This window comes from Hyla sarda, chromosome 8, assembly GCF_029499605.1.
Source record: "Hyla sarda isolate aHylSar1 chromosome 8, aHylSar1.hap1, whole genome shotgun sequence".
In the NCBI taxonomy this organism is placed as follows: Eukaryota; Metazoa; Chordata; class Amphibia; order Anura; family Hylidae; genus Hyla; species Hyla sarda.
This window is the reverse complement of record NC_079196.1, coordinates 120,547,605-120,565,685: the sequence shown is the minus strand read 5'-3', so window position 1 is coordinate 120,565,685 and position 18,081 is coordinate 120,547,605. Positions and strand designations below refer to the sequence as shown.

The following is an 18,081-nucleotide window of genomic DNA, read 5'->3' as shown; positions in this document are numbered from 1 at the left end:
ACCCACTGGTAATGGCCGACATCTGCGATCACGCGGTGTCCACCATTAACCCCTCAGATGCTGTGATCAATACAGATTACGGCATCTGCGGCAGTACGGTACTTTGAATGGAGGACTGGATCGCCCGCAGCGCTGCTGCGGCGATCCGATCATCCAGCATGGCGGCCGGAGGTCCCCTCACCTGGCTCCGGCCGTCTCCCAGGGTCTTCTGCTCTGGTCTGAGATCGAGCAGACCAGAGCAAAAGATCACTGATCAGTGCTATGTCCTATACATAGCACTGAACAGTATTAGCAATCAAATGATTGCTATAGATAGTCCCCTATGGGAACATAAAAAGTGTAAAAAAAATAAGAAATGAAAAATGTTAAAATAGAAAGTAAAAAAAGTGAAAAATCCTCTCCCCCAATAAAAATGAAAATTGTCAGTTTTTCCCATTTTACCCCCAAAAAGCGTAATTTTTTTAAATAAACATATTTGGTATCACAGCGTGCGTAAATGTCCGAACTATCAAAATATAATTTTAATGATCCCGTACGGTGAATGGCGTAAACGTAAAAAATTTTAAGTCCAAAAATGTAGCTTTTTTGTCACATTTTATAAAAAAAATTAGTACAACATTTTCTAAAAGTTTTATACATGCAAATGTGGTATCGATAAAAAATACTGATGATGGCGATTTTAGATTACTGATTTTGTACAAAAAGTTTTAGATTTTTTTTTAAGCGGTACAAAAATATAAAAGTATCTAGCCATGGGTATAATTTTGTCATATTGACCCACAGAATAAAGAACACATGTCATTTTTACCGTAAAGTGTATAGTGTGAAAACAAAACCCTCCAAAATGCGCAAAATTGTTTTCATTTAAATTTCCTCCCTAAAAAAAAAATATTTTGAGTTCGCCGTACATTTTATGGTAAAATGAGAGGTACAATTGGTCACGCAAAAAACAAATGAAAATGCAAAAATAAAATTGGCTTGGTCCTTAAGGGGTTAAGTCCCCTCAGGAAGAGTCCCTAAGACCCACAGGGCTCTCCTGCAGGGTTATCCCTAAACATGGTGTTTAATGCATTGTATATTCACTATGTACATTTATTGTATGTGTTCTACTGAGAATGTCATTATGTATGTCATAGCCTGGGGGATGTAAGGTATGGGGAATGTAGCTGTGCGGTAATTAAAGAGTGCTTGTTAACCCTTGCTATTCGTGACGCCAGGGTGGGGGCTCCTCAGTAATGCTTGTCCTACCACCACCTTTCCCAAGAGCGATAGGGAGGTAGATAATAATAGAATGTCCACAACCGGAGAGTTTTCTGAAGCAGGTATAACTTTTACTGAAGATTTTCTGCAAGCTCATTAATGGAACAGTCTCTCTATGCATTCAACTGCTTCTTTGGAGATTGACAAAGGTTGGAACTTTAGCAATTTAGAGTCTTTAAGTATTAGGCGCTGTTCCACTGGATTTAGGGGATTTAGTTGCGGTCCAGTGGTCATGCTAGCATTAGCGGGGGTAGTTTAGAGCTCACGGTTTTAGTCCAGCTGAGGCCGGTAGGTTTTGAGGCCTAGCATGTCTTTGAAAGTTGCGCAGATCCATCCTACTAGTCCGGCATCCATGAGAGCAGCAACCCAAGAGAGTGATAATTGGCTATAGCTCCCTTATATGGGCAGGGGCTGGACTAGTGCTAATTGGTCCATACTTGTGCATAACACGTGACCCAAGGACCTCCAAAGGTCCTCCAACATACCATAGAGGTTATTAACATGGTCACATGACCGAAGGTCCTGCGACGCTAAACATGGTAAGTACTTTACATTATATTAGATATATACTATTATTATTAAATATATACATGTATTAACATTAGAGAATTAGACTTAAGAAGAGGCGACTAGGGGCTGTCCCATCTGAGGGACCCTACCTGAGCGTAGTTACTCTGACTTTGGGGACCTCTACACTAGGTACGGTATGTAATATGGTACTGGGACACCACATGTATAAAGTTGTACAAACTGTATAAACTGTTGGTTATGTGATCTGCAGTCACATGACATACCCAGACTTCCAAGGGCACAGGTACCCCAGGCAACCAGCTACCAATGGGCTTTAGTCCAGCCCCCTAGTATATAAGGTACTGTAGTCTGTATATTCACTCTCTTAGTTCCTGGCAATCAAGGGAAGCACAAGTCCTGTACAAGTCAAGTTCAGCATATATTGGCCAAAGCCTAAATACCAGCAGCCACTTCTGAACTGTAAGTCAAAACTACTTCTACAAATCAAGTGACTACTACTCAGCTAAAGTAATACTAGTGAAGTAAAAATGAACAAAAAGAGGTGCGCTCCTAGTGAAATATTGCGAGGTTAATCAGTAAGATGAATGTAAAATAATGCACCTTACCATGTGGTGTTGCACTGAGAGTGCAACACCTTCGATGACATATAGACTCTATGAGCCAATGAAGGTAGTAGCCTCCACGTCCCTTTTCCCGTGACTCTGCGGTCCGGTAAGAAAATGAGGAAAGGATAAAAGATATGGAACCTCCGGACGGCGCCTTCCTTAGGAATTGAAAAAACTTGCCAGAGCGTTAAAAAGGCAAATTTTTATTCGTAAAATGGTGCTCCATTTTACGAAAAAAAATTTGCCTTTTTAACGCTCTGGCAAGTTTTTTCAATTCCTAAGGAAGACGCCGTCCGAAGGTTCCATATCTTTTATCCTTTCCTCAAAGTAATACTAGTAGCACAGTGACCTGCTGCATTATCACAATAACTTCAAGTCCAAGCAAGCCTGAGAGGTTCCCTGTGTCCCAGTTACCTCTGTGGAAACTGCCTAATTGTAAAGACTGTTATCCACCTATTCTAAGTAAAAGTTCAAGTGGCTTCAAATCCTTGCTGTGGACCTTCATTCATTGCATGCCGTTTTTGGTCTGGTTATCAGCGGTGCCCTATACCAAAACAACCACATCCTGGCGTCACGAACACTAGGGGTTAACAACATTTTGACCCCGGGTTTAATTCCATCAGATCCCGCTACTTACACTGCAACACCCCGTGGTCACTACAGTAACATATGACTAACACTCAAAATGATGTTATAATTGAGACATTAGCCAGTATATCTTTATATGAAGGACATACCTGAGCCCGCACACCAACGCCAAGGTTTCTCATGTGGCACGGGACCTAACACTAAACCTACCTGTGCTGCATGGGCAATACATGGGGCCAGTGGGCAATTACAGCGGCATTAGGTCCGACTCACAGCCTGCTTCCAGTTCACTCCAGTGTGACTTAGCAGGATGCCATTGTGGCACTTGTGGTCTGCTTCAGGCATCCCCCATTGTCTACATTTTATGCTGGGGGTTGCCCTTAGCAACGCACCACAAGCGCAGGATCTGCTCCCCCAGTATGAATGCACAACTGCATTTCCAGCCATTATAAACCACTTTTTTTCTTGTTGTTCAAATCATGTACTTGCAGGTGTATAAACTCCAAATCTAATGGGCCTTAATCACTATTATAGGCAGCATGTAGGTGCACCTGTGAGGCCGGCAACATATCAGCCTACTTGGGTGGGGCTCATAGCCTTCCTCTCTCCTCCCACTGTATGTGTGCTTAGTCACACTGGAGTGAACTGGGAGGAGGCTCAGAGTCGGACCTAATGCCTCTGTAATTGCCCACTGGCCCTTGGTATTGTCCATACGGCACAGGTAGGTTTAGTGTTAGGTCCCGTGCCAATTGAGAAACCTTGGCGTTGGTGTGCGGGCTCTGGTATGTCCTTCATATAAGGATATATTGGCTAATGTCTAAATTTTAACATCATTTTGAGGGTTAGCCAATGTCACTGTTTACATCTACCACAGTAGTGAACCTAAATGTATGTATTATTCTATATGTTAAACATCCACACTTTTCATTGGGTGTAGGATGCCATTGTGGCACTTGTGGTCTGCTGCAGGCATCCCCCATTGTATGCATTTTTTGCTGGGGATCACCCTTAGCAACTGACTCCCCCAGCATAAATGCACAACTGCATTTGGGGTTGAGCATTTCCTGCCATTTAAAACTATGTTTTTTTTCTTGTTCACAAGAATGATTCTAGAATTAATGTAAAAATTAGGGGAGACAGGGGGCACCCCTGTCTAGTTCAATTTCTAATCTCCAAGTCCTCTAATAGTATTCCATTTACTCTTACTTTAACTGTTGGGGTCTGGTACAATCCCAGAAGCCAACTCAAAAAGTTGTTTTCTAAGTCTAAATGTCTTAGGGTCTCTTCCATATATATCCAGTTCACCCGGTCAAATGCCTTTTCGACATCTTCTTTGACCGGACGAACTGGTTCAAATTCACAGTTCTGATGGTATTAAACCTGGCCTCCTTTCTCTAAATGAACCCCACTAATCTCTCCCATCAATGCAGATAGTCTTTTAGCTAATATCTTGGAGAATACTTTTAAATCAATATTCAGGAGGGAGATAGGTCTATAACTCATGCATTGTGACGCATCTTTTCCTTCCTTCAGTATCACTGTTATGTGTGCTCTAGTTTTATCTTTAGGTATTGGATAACCTTGGGCTATTGTGTTAAAGCTTTTAAGGAAAAAGGGGTTCAATATCTCTTTCCTACGATTATAATAGCTTAATGTCAGCCCATCGGGCCCTGATGATTTCCCTTCCTGCATTTGACTCAAAGAATGGTTTTACTCCAGCCCTAATACATCTTATCCTCTATCCCCCGCGATCTGTCATTGCGCACCCACCTTTTGTGAGCTTTCCACCCCCTCCCATAGACTTGCATTGAAGGGGGAAGGGCATGACATCAGGGGGTGGTCGTGACATTGCGATACTCCAGCCCTGTTTTCGTCACGCTACACATGTGGAGCTTCCAGCGCTGTGGAGAGCTCACAAAGGTGGGTGTGCAATGACATTGTCACGATTCGGCTGGCTGGAGGTGGATCCTCTGTGCCAGAGAGGGATTGGCGTGGACCGTGTCGGTGGACCGGTTCTAAGTTGCTACTGGTATTCACCAGAGCCCGCCGCAAAGCGGGATGGTCGTGCAGCTGCGGTAGCAACCAGGTCATATCCACCGGCAACGGCTCAACCTCTCTGACTGCTGAGATAAGCGCGTTACAAGGGAGTAGACAAGAGCAAGGTCGGACGTAGCAGAAGGTCAGGGCAGGCAGCAAGGATCGTAGTCAGGGGCAACGGCAGGAGGTCTGGAACACAGGCTAGGAATACACAAGGAAACGCTTTCACTGGCACAATGGCAACAAGATCCGGCAAGGGAGTGCAGGGGAAGTGAGGTATAAGTAGGGAGTGCACAGGTGAAGATACTGATTAGGCCTGCTGCGCCAATCAGTGGCGCAGTGGCCCTTTAAATCGCAGAGACCCGGCGCGCGGGCGCCCTAAGGAGCGGGGCCGCGCGCGCCGGGACAACACAGATGGAGAACGGGTCAGGTACGGGAGCCGGGATGCGCATCGCGAGCGGGCGCGTCCCGCGTCGCGAATCGCATCCCGGCTGGGAGTAATATCGCAGCGCACCCGGTCAGGAGGTCTGAATGGGGCGCTGCGAATGAGAGGATGCTGCGAGCGCTCCGGGGAGGAGCGGGGACCCAGAGCGCTCGGCGTAACAGTACCCCCCCCCCCTTGGGTCTCCCCCTCTTCTTGGAGCCTGAGAACCTGAGGATAAGACTTTTGTCTAGGATGTTGTCCTCAGGTTCCCAAGATCTCTCCTCTGGGCCGCAATTCTCCCAGTCAACCAAGAAGAATCTTTTACCTCTGACTGTCTTGGATGCTAGAATCTCCTTCACGAGAAGACGTCAGACGAACCGGAAACAGGAGTGGGAGAGACAACTTTGGGAGAGAAGCGGTTATGGATGAGTGGTTTAAGGAGAGAGACATGGAAGGCATTGGGAATACGGAGAGAAGGAGGAAGAAGGAGTTTGTAAGAGACAGGGTAGATCTGGCACAAGATTTTGAAAGGACCAAGATAGCGTGGTCCCAGTTTATAACTGGGGACACGAAAGCGGACATACTTAGCGGAGAGCCATACCTTGTCTCCGGGAGCAAAAACGGGGGGAGTTCTTTTTTTATCAGCAAATTTTTTCATCCGGGATGAAACCTGTAAAAGAGAATTTTGGGTTTCTTTCCATATGGTGGAAAGATCTTGAGTCACTTCATCAACAGCGGGCAAACCAGAGGGCATGGGAGTGGGGAGGGGAGGAAGAGGGTGACGGCCGTACACCACGCAAAATGGGGATTTAGCAGAAGATTTGGAGACTCTGAAGTTGTATGAGAATTCGGCCCATGGTAGAAGATCTGCCCAATCATCCTGGCGGGAGGAAACAAAATGTCGTAAATAGTCACCCAGGACCTGATTAATTCTTTCTACTTGCCCATTGGATTGGGGATGATAAGAAGAAGAGAAGTTTAATTTGATCTTGAGCTGCTTACAGAGGGCCCTCCAGAATTTAGACACGAATTGAACGCCTCTATCCGAGACGATATGCGTGGGCAACCCGTGAAGGCGAAAAATGTGTGTAAAAAATTGCTTTGCCAACTGAGGCGCTGAAGGAAGGCCTGGAAGAGGGATAAAATGTGCCATCTTGGAAAATCGATCAACGACCACCCAAACAACAGTGTTGCCACGGGATAAGGGCAAGTCAGTAATAAAGTCCATACCAATCTGTGACCAAGGTTGTTCAGGAACAGGCAGAGGATGAAGGAGACCAGCAGGCTTCTGGCGAGGAGTCTTATCCCGGGCACAGACAGTACAGGCCCGCACGAAATCAACAACGTCAGTCTCCAGAGTAGGCCACCAATAAAATCGAGAGATGAGTTGAACGGATTTTTTGATGCCCGCATGGCCTGCGAGATGGGAGGAGTGTCCCCACTTGAGAATCCCGAGGCGCTGGCGTGGAGAAACGAAGGTCTTCCCTGGAGGAGTTTGTCTGATGGAAGCTGGAGAAGTGGAGATCAGACAGTCCGGAGGAATGATGTGTTGCGGAGAGGCTTCCACTTCAGAGGCATCTGAAGAACGAGAGAGGGCATCGGCCCTAATGTTCTTGTCAGCAGGGCGAAAATGGATTTCAAAGTTAAAACGGGCAAAGAACAACGACCACCTAGCCTGGCGAGGGTTCAGACGTTGGGCAGACTGGAGATAAGAGAGATTCTTGTGATCAGTGTAAATAATAACTGGATATTTGGATCCCTCCAGCAGGTGCCTCCACTCCTCAAGCGCCAATTTTATGGCCAGTAATTCTCGATCACCAATGGAGTAGTTTTTCTCCGCCGGAGAGAAGGTCCTAGAAAAAAACCACAAGTAACAGCATGCCCGGAAGAATTTCTTTGTAGAAGAACTGCTCCAGCTCCCACTAAGGAGGCGTCTACCTCCAATAAGAAGGGTTTAGATGGGTCAGGTCTGGAGAGTACGGGAGCAGAAGAAAAGGTAGACTTGAGATGTTTAAATGCGTCCTCCGCTTGAGGAGACCAGGACTTAGGATTGGCATTTTTCTTGGTTAGAGCCACGATAGGAGCCACAATAGTAGAAAAGTGTGGAATAAATTGTCTGTAATAATTGGCGAACCCCAAAAAACGTTGGATAGCACGGAGTCCGGAGGGGCATGGCCAATCTAATACGGCAGATAGTTTATCTGGGTCCATTTGTAGTCCCTGGCCAGAGACTAAGTATCCTAGGAAAGGAAGAGACTGACATTCAAAGAGACATTTTTCCATTTTGGCATAAAGTTGATTGTCCCGAAGTCTCTGAAGAACCATGCGGACATGCTGGCGGTGTTCTTCCAAGTTGGCAGAAAAAATCTGAATATCGTCCAGGTAAACCACAACACAGGTATATAGAAGATCACGAAAAATTTCATTTACAAAGTCTTGGAAGATGGCAGGGGCGTTGCAAAGGCCGAAGGGCATGACCAGATACTCAAAGTGTCCATCTCTGGTGTTAAATGCAGTCTTCCATTCGTCCCCCTCCCTGATGCGGATGAGATTATAAGCACCTCTTAAGTCCAGCTTGGTAAAGATGTGGGCGCCTTGTAGGCGGTCAAAGAGTTCCGAGATAAGATGTAGGGGGTAGCGTTTTTTTACCGTGATTTTATTAAGTCCGCGGTAATCAATGCAAGGGCGTAGGGAGCCATCTTTTTTGGAGACAAAAAAAAAATCCAGCTCCGGCGGGAGAGGAGGACTTGCGGATAAACCCCTTTTTTGAGTTCTCCTGGATGTATTCCGACATGGCTTGGGTTTCTGGAGCAGACAGAGGATAGATTCTGCCCCGGGGTGGAGTAGTACCCGGGAGGAGGTCAATAGGACAGTCATAAGGCCTGTGAGGAGGCAAAGTCTCTGCTTGTTTCTTGCAAAAAACATCAGCATAGTCCAGATAGGCCTTAGGAAGACCAGATACCGGAGGAACAACAGGGTCACGATTGTGAGTACTGGGAGCCGGTTTAAGACAGTCCTTGTGGCAAGAAGTACCCCAGTTCTTGATTTCCCCTGTGGTCCAATCAAGGGTTGGGGAATGGCGTTGAAGCCACGGTAATCCAAGAAGAATCTCTGAAGTGAAGTTAGAGGGGACCAAAAATTCAATTTTTTCGTGATGGGGTCCGATGCACATTAAGAGAGGTTCCGTGCGGTAACGCACGGTACAGTCCAATCTTTCATTGTTAACAGAGTTGATGTAGAGGGGTCGGGCGAGACTGGTCACCGGGATGTTGAACCTGTTGATGAGAGAGGCCAAAATAAAATTTCCTGCAGATCCGGAATCCAAGAAGGCCATAGCAGAGAAGGAGAAGGTAGAAGAAGAAATCCGCACAGGCACAGTAAGACGTGGGGAAGCAGAGTTCACATCAAGAGCTGTCTCACCTTTGTGCGGAGTCAGCGTGCGTCTTTCCTGGCGAGGAGGACGGATAGGACAATCCTTCAAGAAATGTTCGGTACCGGCACAGTACAGGCAAAGGTTCTCCATGCGGAGTCGTGTCCTCTCTTGAGGTGTCAATTCGGAGGCAAGAGTACGGAACTGGATGGTGTACTCGCCAACAGAAGAATTACCCTGGACCAGGTTCAGCAGGGCAGTCTCGGCAGAAGAGGCTCGGGCAGGTTCCTCAAAGACACTTCGAATTTCCGTGAAGAAGGAGTGTACAGAGGCAGTGACAGGATCATTGCGGTCCCAGAGCGGTGTGGCCCATGACAGGGCTTTCCCAGACAGAAGGCTGACTACGAAAGCCACCTTAGACCTTTCAGTTGGAAACTGGTCCGACATCATCTCCAAATGCAGGGAACATTGCGAAAGAAAACCCCATCAAATTTATCCGGCAAGGATAATCGGAGGCTGGAAGCGGCCACTCGCTGCGGAGGAGGTGCAGGAGCTGGCGGGGGAGATGATTGCTGAAGCTGTGGTAGTAGCTGCTGTAGCATCACGGTCAGTTGAGACAGCTGGTGGCCTTGTTGCGCTATCTGTTGCGACTGCTGGGCGACCACCGTGGTGAGGTCGGCGACAACTGGCAGTGGGACCTCAGCGGGATCCATGGCCGGATCTACTGTCACGATTCGGCTGGCTGGAGGTGGATCCTCTGTGCCAGAGAGGGATTGGCGTGGACCGTGTCGGTGGACCGGTTCTAAGTTGCTACTGGTATTCACCAGAGCCCGCCGCAAAGCGGGATGGTCTTGCAGCGGCGGTAACAACCAGGTCGTATCCACCGGCAACGGCTCAACCTCTCTGACTGCTGAGATAAGCGCGGTACAAGGGAGTAGACAAGAGCAAGGTCGGACGTAGCAGAAGGTCAGGGCAGGCAGCAAGGATCGTAGTCAGGGGCAACGGCAGGAGGTCTGGAACACAGGCTAGGAACACACAAGGAAACGCTTTCACTGGCACAATGGCAACAAGATCCGGCAAGGGAATGCAGGGGAAGTGAGGTATAAGTAGGGAGTGCACAGGTGAAGATACTGATTAGGCCTGCTGTGCCAATCAGTGGCGCAGTGGCCCTTTAAATCGCAGAGACCCGGCGCGCGCGCGCCCTAAGGAGCGGGGCCGCGCGCGCCGGGACAACACAGACGGAGAACGGGTCAGGTACGGGAGCCGGGATGCGCATCGCAAGCGGGCGCGTCCCGCGTCGCGAATCGCATCCCGGCTGGGAGTAATATCGCAGCGCACCCGGTCAGGAGGTCTGAACGGGGCGCTGCGAATGAGAGGACGCTGCGAGCGCTCCGGGGAGGAGCGGGGACCCGGAGCGTTCGGCGTAACAGACATATTGCGGGGGTCCCCAGCGGCAGGACACCCGTGACCAGACATGTTATCCCCTATCCTTTGGATAGGGGATCCTTTGGATAGGGGATAAAATGTATTAGGGCCGGAGTACCCCTTTAATTCCTCTTCAAAGATAGCCTTTTCTAGTTCTTCTACATCATCTCTCTCTAACTTTTTTAAACCGTGAGTTTGCTATATAAGCTTTCACTTTTGCTTGAAATTCTAATCCCGTGGTCATGGGGTTATGTACATCAATACTGTAAAAATCTTCATAGAAGCTTCTAAATGCCTCCGCCATTTCCGCAGATCTATATGTGATATCTTGTGATTTTTTTTTTTTCAATGTATTATCTTGACCTTTGCACTTTGGATGCTGCTGCCAGTGTCCTGCCTATTTTATTACTGTACTTGTAGGCTTGACTCCTACAATTTAATTCTTTTTTTTGCTTTGTCTATAAGTAGGTGTCTTACCTCTTTTTTCTTTTTTTTTTATCTACCTTTAGTTTAAGAGATTGGTCTGCACTTCCTTTATGTTCTATCTCTAGGTCTCTTAATTCTTGTATTACCTTCATCAGCTTTTGTTTTTTTTTCATTTTTAGTCGTGCCCCATGTTTAACTAGTATCCCTCTTGCAACACACTTATGTGCTTCCCACACTACTCCTGGGGATATCTTGTCTGTATCATTATTGTCAAATATTATTTTACTTGTGCTTTTAGATCTGCCACCACTACCGTAACATTAGAGGATTTGTTTTCCAATTCCACTGATGTGGAGCAATTAATGGCGTAGTAATTATTAAGCATGATACGTGAAAAATATACTGTCAATTGTTACATCCATTTGCATCCGTTATTGTCCGTTTTTTTAAAGTCTGATTTTATTTTTGAGGTAAGAAGATTGGGACGGGTCTAGACAGCTGTGTGAATGCAGCCTAAATGTACCCATGAGATGTTTTGTGTAATGAGAATGCTGGTACCTTTTTGATTTGGGATTATTCGTGTAACTGTGGTATTCAATTGGAAAGTTCTTACTGGTGAGCTAAAACTTGTGAGTGGGTAAATAATGTGTTTCTTGGAGGAATGCTATATCCAGTCCTTCAGATCTCAATAAATTACTAATATCGACTGTTTACCCGCATCCTGTAGACCTCTCACATTAAGTGAGCCCACCATCAGTTTTCCTGCTTTTTTACTGTCTACAATGTACTTATACCACATGTCTTAAATTTCTATAGAACCATCAAATTTAACATCAATCAAGGGTGAAGAGAAGCGGTCAAGAGGGAGGAAGGAGGCAAAGAGGAAAGAAAAAAAAAACCCTGGCAACTGCAACAGATGATAACTTGCACACACACAAAAAAAAAACACTAGAAAACCAAAGAAAAAAAATCCAGTAGGGCCCCCTCAGGGATAGCAGGAAAACATGAATACAATATTTGCATTAGGAGTGTAGAAAGCCATGTGTGAGCCGGCATATCTTGCCCAAGTACCCTTACTCCCTCCCACTCTTACTTTATTAACCCCAGGCCAAAAAAAAAAAAAGGGAAAAAACAGGTGACAGGTAGCAAAAGAAAAGGAGGATATGATATATACTGTATATAGAAACGTTTACCTTTTCTTTCCTCCCCTTTTTCTCTTCCCCCTACTCTCCGCCCATCTCTTTTCAGACCCTTCACTCTCCTGAACTCCCACCACAAGCCACTATGTCACTCCTCTCCAATAAACACAACACCTCCACCCAAGAAAGTGATTTTTTACACAAGCAGTCAACCTAAGCCAGGAGGGGGATTCCAGGCCTTTGCGGGCTATTCCTTACATAACCAAACTCCATTATTGGGTCGATGGGCCCCCTCTATATCTCTTTGGTACCCTGCAGTTAAGTCCCATTTTAGCCAGTTGGCCACTTCCACCGGGTTAATGTTCAGAAAGTTAAACAACTCTGTTAATTCTTCATATCTGTGTAGAAAAAAGATCTCAGCAAAGTTAAACTGGTGACCCCATCTGTATGTTGCTCTTGCCTCTTTAATTTTCCCAAATAGCGGGTGTAAGATATATCTCATTTGCAGGGTATGAGTGGAGAAATCTGAAAAAAGCCATATCTGTGCCCCCTCCAACTCAATTTTAGGAACGGTCCAGAACAGGAGAAAATCCCCATAGCAAACATATGCTGCTCTGGACAGTTCCTAAAATGGACAGCAGAGGTCAGCAAAGAGCACTGTGGTCATGACATCAGAGGAAATGCATTTCTTTTTTTGGATTTCTCTTTAGTATACAGCCCCTGAAAAGAACTGGAAGGATTAAGATTTTTTAATAGAAGTGATTTACAAATCTGTTTAACTTTCTGGCACCAGTTGATTTAAAAAAAAAGTTTTCCACGGGAGTACCCCTTTATCCCCTTAAGGACCCTTGACGTACGCGTACGTCATGACACCCTGGTACTTACTGCCGTGCGGGGATCGGACTGGGGTGCAAAAGCCCAGGGGGGGTCATCAGACCCCCCCCCATGTCGGCAATCACGGCAAATCTCAAGTGAATTCACACTTGAGATTTGCACGATTCTGGGTCATTACGGGTCTATGGTGACCCGGGAATATAAGGGGTATTGCGGTTGTTCAAGACACCCACGATCCCCCTCAAGGGATAGGAGTGAGGTGGCAGGGGTGCCACCACTCCTATACCTGCTATTAGTCGTATAGACGCAACGACCAATAGCAGTTGGGGGGGCGGGTTACTTTCAGTTTCCCCGTTCTGCCCACCCACAATAGGCGGGGCAGGACGGGGAAACTGACAGGGACCAGCGCCGAAGGTCACTTACCGATCTGCGGAGGCTGCGGGCGACGGTGATCGATGGGCGGCGATGTTGTGCGGCTGGCTCCCTGGATCCTACGGAAGTCGGTGAGTTGCCTAGCAACATCTGGAGGGCTACGGTCTGAGACCACTATACAGTGGTCTCTAAACTATAGCCCTCCAGATGTTGCAAAACAACAACTACCAGCATGCCCAGACAACTGTTTGGGTATGCTGGGAGTTGTAGTTTTGCAACAGCTGGAGGTCTACAATTTAGAGACCACTGCACAGTGATCTCCAAACTGTAGCCCTCTAGATCTTGCAAAACTACAACTCCTAGCATTCCCACACAGCAGTTTGCTGTGTGGGCATGCTGAGATTTGTAGTTTTGCAACCTCTGGAGAGCCACAGTTTGGAGATCACTGTGCAGTGGACTCTAAACTGTAGCCATCCAGATGTTGCAAAACTGCAAATCCCAGCATGCCCAAACAGCTGTCTCGGCATGCTGGGAGTTGTAGTTGCGCACCTCCAGCTGTTGCATAACTACATCTCCCAGCATGCCCTTTGGCGATCAGTACATGCTGGGAGTTGAAGTTTTGCAACAGCTGGAGACACACTGGTTGGAAAATATTGAGTTAGGTAGCAGAACCTAACTGAAGGTTTTCCAACCAGTGTGCATCCAGCTGTTGCAAAAGTACAACTGCCAGCATGCACGGTCTGTCAGTACATGCTGGGAGTTGTAGTTTTGAAGCATGCTGGGAGTTGGAGGTTTGCCACCCCATGTGAACGTACATGGTACATTCACACGAGCAAGTTTACAGTAAGTTTCCTGCTTGAAGTTTGAGCTGCGGCAAATTTTTCGCCACAGCGCAAACTCCTAGCGGGGAACTCACCGTAACCTGCCAGTGCGAATGTACCCTAAAAACACTACACTACACTACACTCTCACACAATAAAGGGTAAAACACAACATATACACCCCCTTACACTGTCCCCCCCCCCAATAAAAATGAAAAACGTATTGTATGGCAGTGTTTCCAAAATGGAGCCTCCAGCTGTTGCAAAACAACAACTCCCAGCAATTCCGGTCAGCCACTGACTGTCCAGGCATGCTGGGAGTTTAGCAACAGCTGGAGGCACCCTGTTTGGGAATCACTGGCGTAGAATACCCCTATGTCCACCCCTATGCAATCCCTAATTTACTCCTCAAATGCGCATGGCGCTCTCTCACTTCAGAGCCCTGTCGTATTTCAAGGAAACAGTTTAGAGCCACATATGGGGTATTTCTGTACTAAATTGCACTACAAATTGCACTACAAATTTTGGGGGGCTTTTCTCCTTTTACCCCTTATGAAAAGAAAAAGTTGGGGGCTACACCAGCTTGTTAGTGTAAAAAAATTTACACTAACATGCTGGTGTTGCCCCATACTTTTTATTTTCACAAGAGTTAAACGGAAAAGACCCCCAAAATTTGTAACGCAATTTCTCCTGAGTACAGAAATACCCTATATGTGGTCGTAAAATGCTCTGCGGCGGCACAACAAGGCTCAGGAGTGAGAGCGCACTATGTACATTTGAGGCCTAAATTGGTGATTTGCACAGGTGTGGCTGATTTTACAGCGGTTCTGACATAAACGCAAAAAAAGAAATACCCACATGTGACCCCATTTTGAAAACTACACCCCTCACGGAATGTAACAAGGGGTATAGTGTGCCTTAACACCCCACAGGTGTTTAATGAAAATTCTTCAAAGTTGGATGGAAAAAAAAAAAAATTTCACTAAAATGCTGGTGTTACCCTAAATTTTTCATGTTCACAAGCCCCCCATACTTTGTTACCCCATTCTTCTGAGTAAGAACATACCCCATCTGTGGATGTAAAGTGCTCTGCGGGCAAACTACAATGCTCAGAAGAGGGTGTTAAGGCTCACTGGACCCCTTGTTACGTGCCTTCAGGGGTGTAGTTTCCAAAATAGTATGCCATGTGTTTTTTTTTTTTTTTTTTGCTGTTCTGGCACCATAGGGGCTTCCTAAATGTGACATGCCCCCAAAAAAACATTTCAGAAAAACTCACTCTTCAAAATCCCACTGTCACTCCTTCCCTTCTGAGCCCTCAACTGCGCCTGCCGAACACTTGACATACACATATGAGGTATTTTCTTACTCGAGAGGAATTGGGTTACACATTTTAGGAAGATTTCTCTCCTTTTACCCCTTGTAGAAATTCGATAACTGGGTCTACAAGAACATGCCAGTGTAAAAAATGAAGATTTTGAATTATCTCCTTCAATTTGCTGCTATTACTGTGAAACACCTAAAGGGTTAACAAACATTTTGAATGTCATTTTGAATACTTTGAGGGATGCAGTTTTTATAATGGGATCATTTATTGGGTATTTCTAATATGAAGGCCCTTCAAATCCACTTCAAAACAGAACTGGTCCCTAAAAAATGTTGATTTTGAAAATTTGGTGAAAAATTTTAAAATTGCTGCTATATTTCTGATGTGTTCCAAAAGTAAAAATATGTCAACTTTATGATGCAGTCATAAAGTAGACATGTTGTATATGTGATTCAATATATAATTTATTTGGAATATTCATTTTCCTTATAAGCAGAGAGCTTCAAAGTAAAAAAAAAAAAATGCAAAAAATCTAATTTTGGAATTTTTCACCAAGAAATGATGCAAGTATCAACAAAATTTTACCACTAACATATAGTAGAATATGTCACGAAAAAATAATCTCGGAATCAGAATGAAAGGTAAAAGCATCCCAGAGTTATTAATGCTTAAAGTGAAAGTGGGCAAAAAATGGCCGTGTCCTACAGTAAACATTGGCTGGGTCCTTAAGGGGTTGATACGGAATGTTAATTGCTCAATATCAGCTCTGATCTCTCTAACAGCTTGTTGTTGTGACATCTCAATGTGCTTTACCGCACTCTCTAAATCATTCTGAGATGGCAGCACCTGTATCAGGGCACGTATAATATTAAGTTGGGAGTGTGTACCACTTTGGTTTATTATAGCGGATGCTTCCCCTTGGGTTCTCCCATCACTATTTCAAGGGGCAGGGGTCCCTTCTCTACCCCCACTTGCCTCTCCACACACATTCTCCCCGCTCTACATAGCCCTTGCAGGGTTCTCCTGCCCAGTATTTTGCACTTCAAATGTCATCTCTTATTGAGCGCCGAGCCCCATTTCCTCCTGTCCCATATTTTGCACATCCATATCAACTGTCCAATTGATACCTCAAGGGAGCTCATCCATCTCTCCTACTCCAGCTTCTCCCGGGGCTCTCGGACTTGCTCACAGCTCAGACCAATGTCCTTCCTGTTTCTCCGGCGCCTGTCTCCTCTGCTTGGACGCCACCGGTGTACCTCTCCCTCTTGCTGGCAATAGGAATTGTTCCATCTGGTATCATGAGAGTTTGCAGACTTCTGTACTCCCAGCCACATGATCACGTGCTCCCGCAGTTCCCAGGAGGCCTCTATACTGGATGTTTCCGATTGTTTATCACGCTGCACTTGATTGGACATTCGGTAGGGATATTTCGCCAGCAATTTTCTTCGGGTTAGCATCGGCACACTCGAAAGTTTGTCTCAGAGCAATTTAGTGTGTGTGTGTGGAGGGCTCATCCCGGGTTTCGGGATTATTTGCCGCTGTCGGTACTCGGAACTTGGTGTAGCTGCTGCCTCACTCCTCCATGACTAAGCCACACCCCTTGCAGACCTTGTCTTCTGTATACACTATATACAGCTATCTATGGATAGCTGTATATATTTTATACCACACAAAGGGTTAACCTACACTGTCTAACATTGTAAGTTAGCTCTTTCCCCTAGCTGGGCTGGCGCATAGCGCTAAGCTCAGCAGGAGGTTAAGTGAACCATCAATCTGTATACTATATTCAATGCAGGCTCATTGTAAATTCTTGCTGGGTAGTAGATATACAACGTATACCTGCTGCTTAGCATCAGCTGTGCTCCCGGTTCTGCATGGACAGTTTCCAGGGCAGCTATGGTGTGCTGGATGGCTACGAAGGATCCCTCCGAGGATGCTGAAACTTTGGCGTTTTGGCATTTTTACTATTTAAACCATGCATGTTGCAGAATGGAAGAGGGCCGTAAATCTTGCAGTTGCATGTGTAATAAACATGTGGAACTCCTGCATTTTGCTTTTTTTTTTTTTTTTACAGGAAATGCATAGCTGCCAGCTTATTTGTTCATATGTTTTCACATATGTTTTCAGTATATTTCAAGTCCTTAAATTTACTATTGTTTTATTTGACTAAATCTTACAGAATAGTTTCCCTGTGGAGGAGGTATTTGAAATATATAGAAATAAACCTTCAACAACTAGACTGCAGAACTCAGCCAAGGTAGGTTTTACAGAAAACTTCTCACTTACTTTTTGTATAGCCACTTAATAGATATTTGTTTTCAAATACTGAGTGATTACCTATAAAGCTGTAAAAATAAAGCAAAGTTTTTGTCCAAGGCAACCAAGTAGTTACAAGGTTATTTAGGTTGAAAAAAAGACACATGTCAATCCAGTACATGTCTTAGATGTAGTTAGCCTAGAGGAAAGTAAAACACAGATCTCCTGGCCAACAGTTGTGAGCCTTACCTTATGTCACATGGAAAGTTTCATTTGATCAGTTATACATATATATATATTGCTACGTCCGACCTTGCTTCTGTCTACTCCCTTGTACCGCGCCTATCTTCAGCAGCCAGAGAGGTGAGCCGTTGCTGGTGGATACGACCTGGTCACTACCGCCGCAGCAAGACCATCCCGCTTTGCGGCGGGCTCTGGTGAAAACCAGTAGTGACTTAGAACCGGTCCACTAGCACGGTCCACGCAATCCCTCTCTGGCACAGAGGATCCACCTCCTGCCAGCCGGCATCGTGACAGTAGATCCGGCCATGGATCCCGCTGAAGTTCCTCTGCCAGTTGTCGCTGACCTCACCACGGTGGTCGCCCAGCAGTCACAACAGATAGCGCAACAAGGCCAACAGCTGTCTCAACTGACCGTGATGCTACAGC

General features: G+C 45.8%; 1 protein-coding gene across 3 annotated transcripts in view; it reads left to right on the top strand.

Moving 5' to 3' along the window:
* The window catches only part of LOC130285550 (gamma-crystallin 2-like), a 184,801-nt gene that overhangs the window by 38,882 nt on the left and 127,838 nt on the right, over window positions 1–18,081 (top strand). For 2 of the 3 annotated variants that reach the window (XM_056537092.1, XM_056537093.1), the window contains exon 6: window positions 17,336–17,413. The exons of the other annotated variant lie outside the window; for it this stretch is intronic. In XM_056537092.1, coding sequence (XP_056393067.1) covers window positions 17,336–17,413 — 78 coding nt within the window. The remainder of the gene's footprint in view (window positions 1–17,335; window positions 17,414–18,081) is intronic. 3 annotated transcript variants of the gene reach the window in all.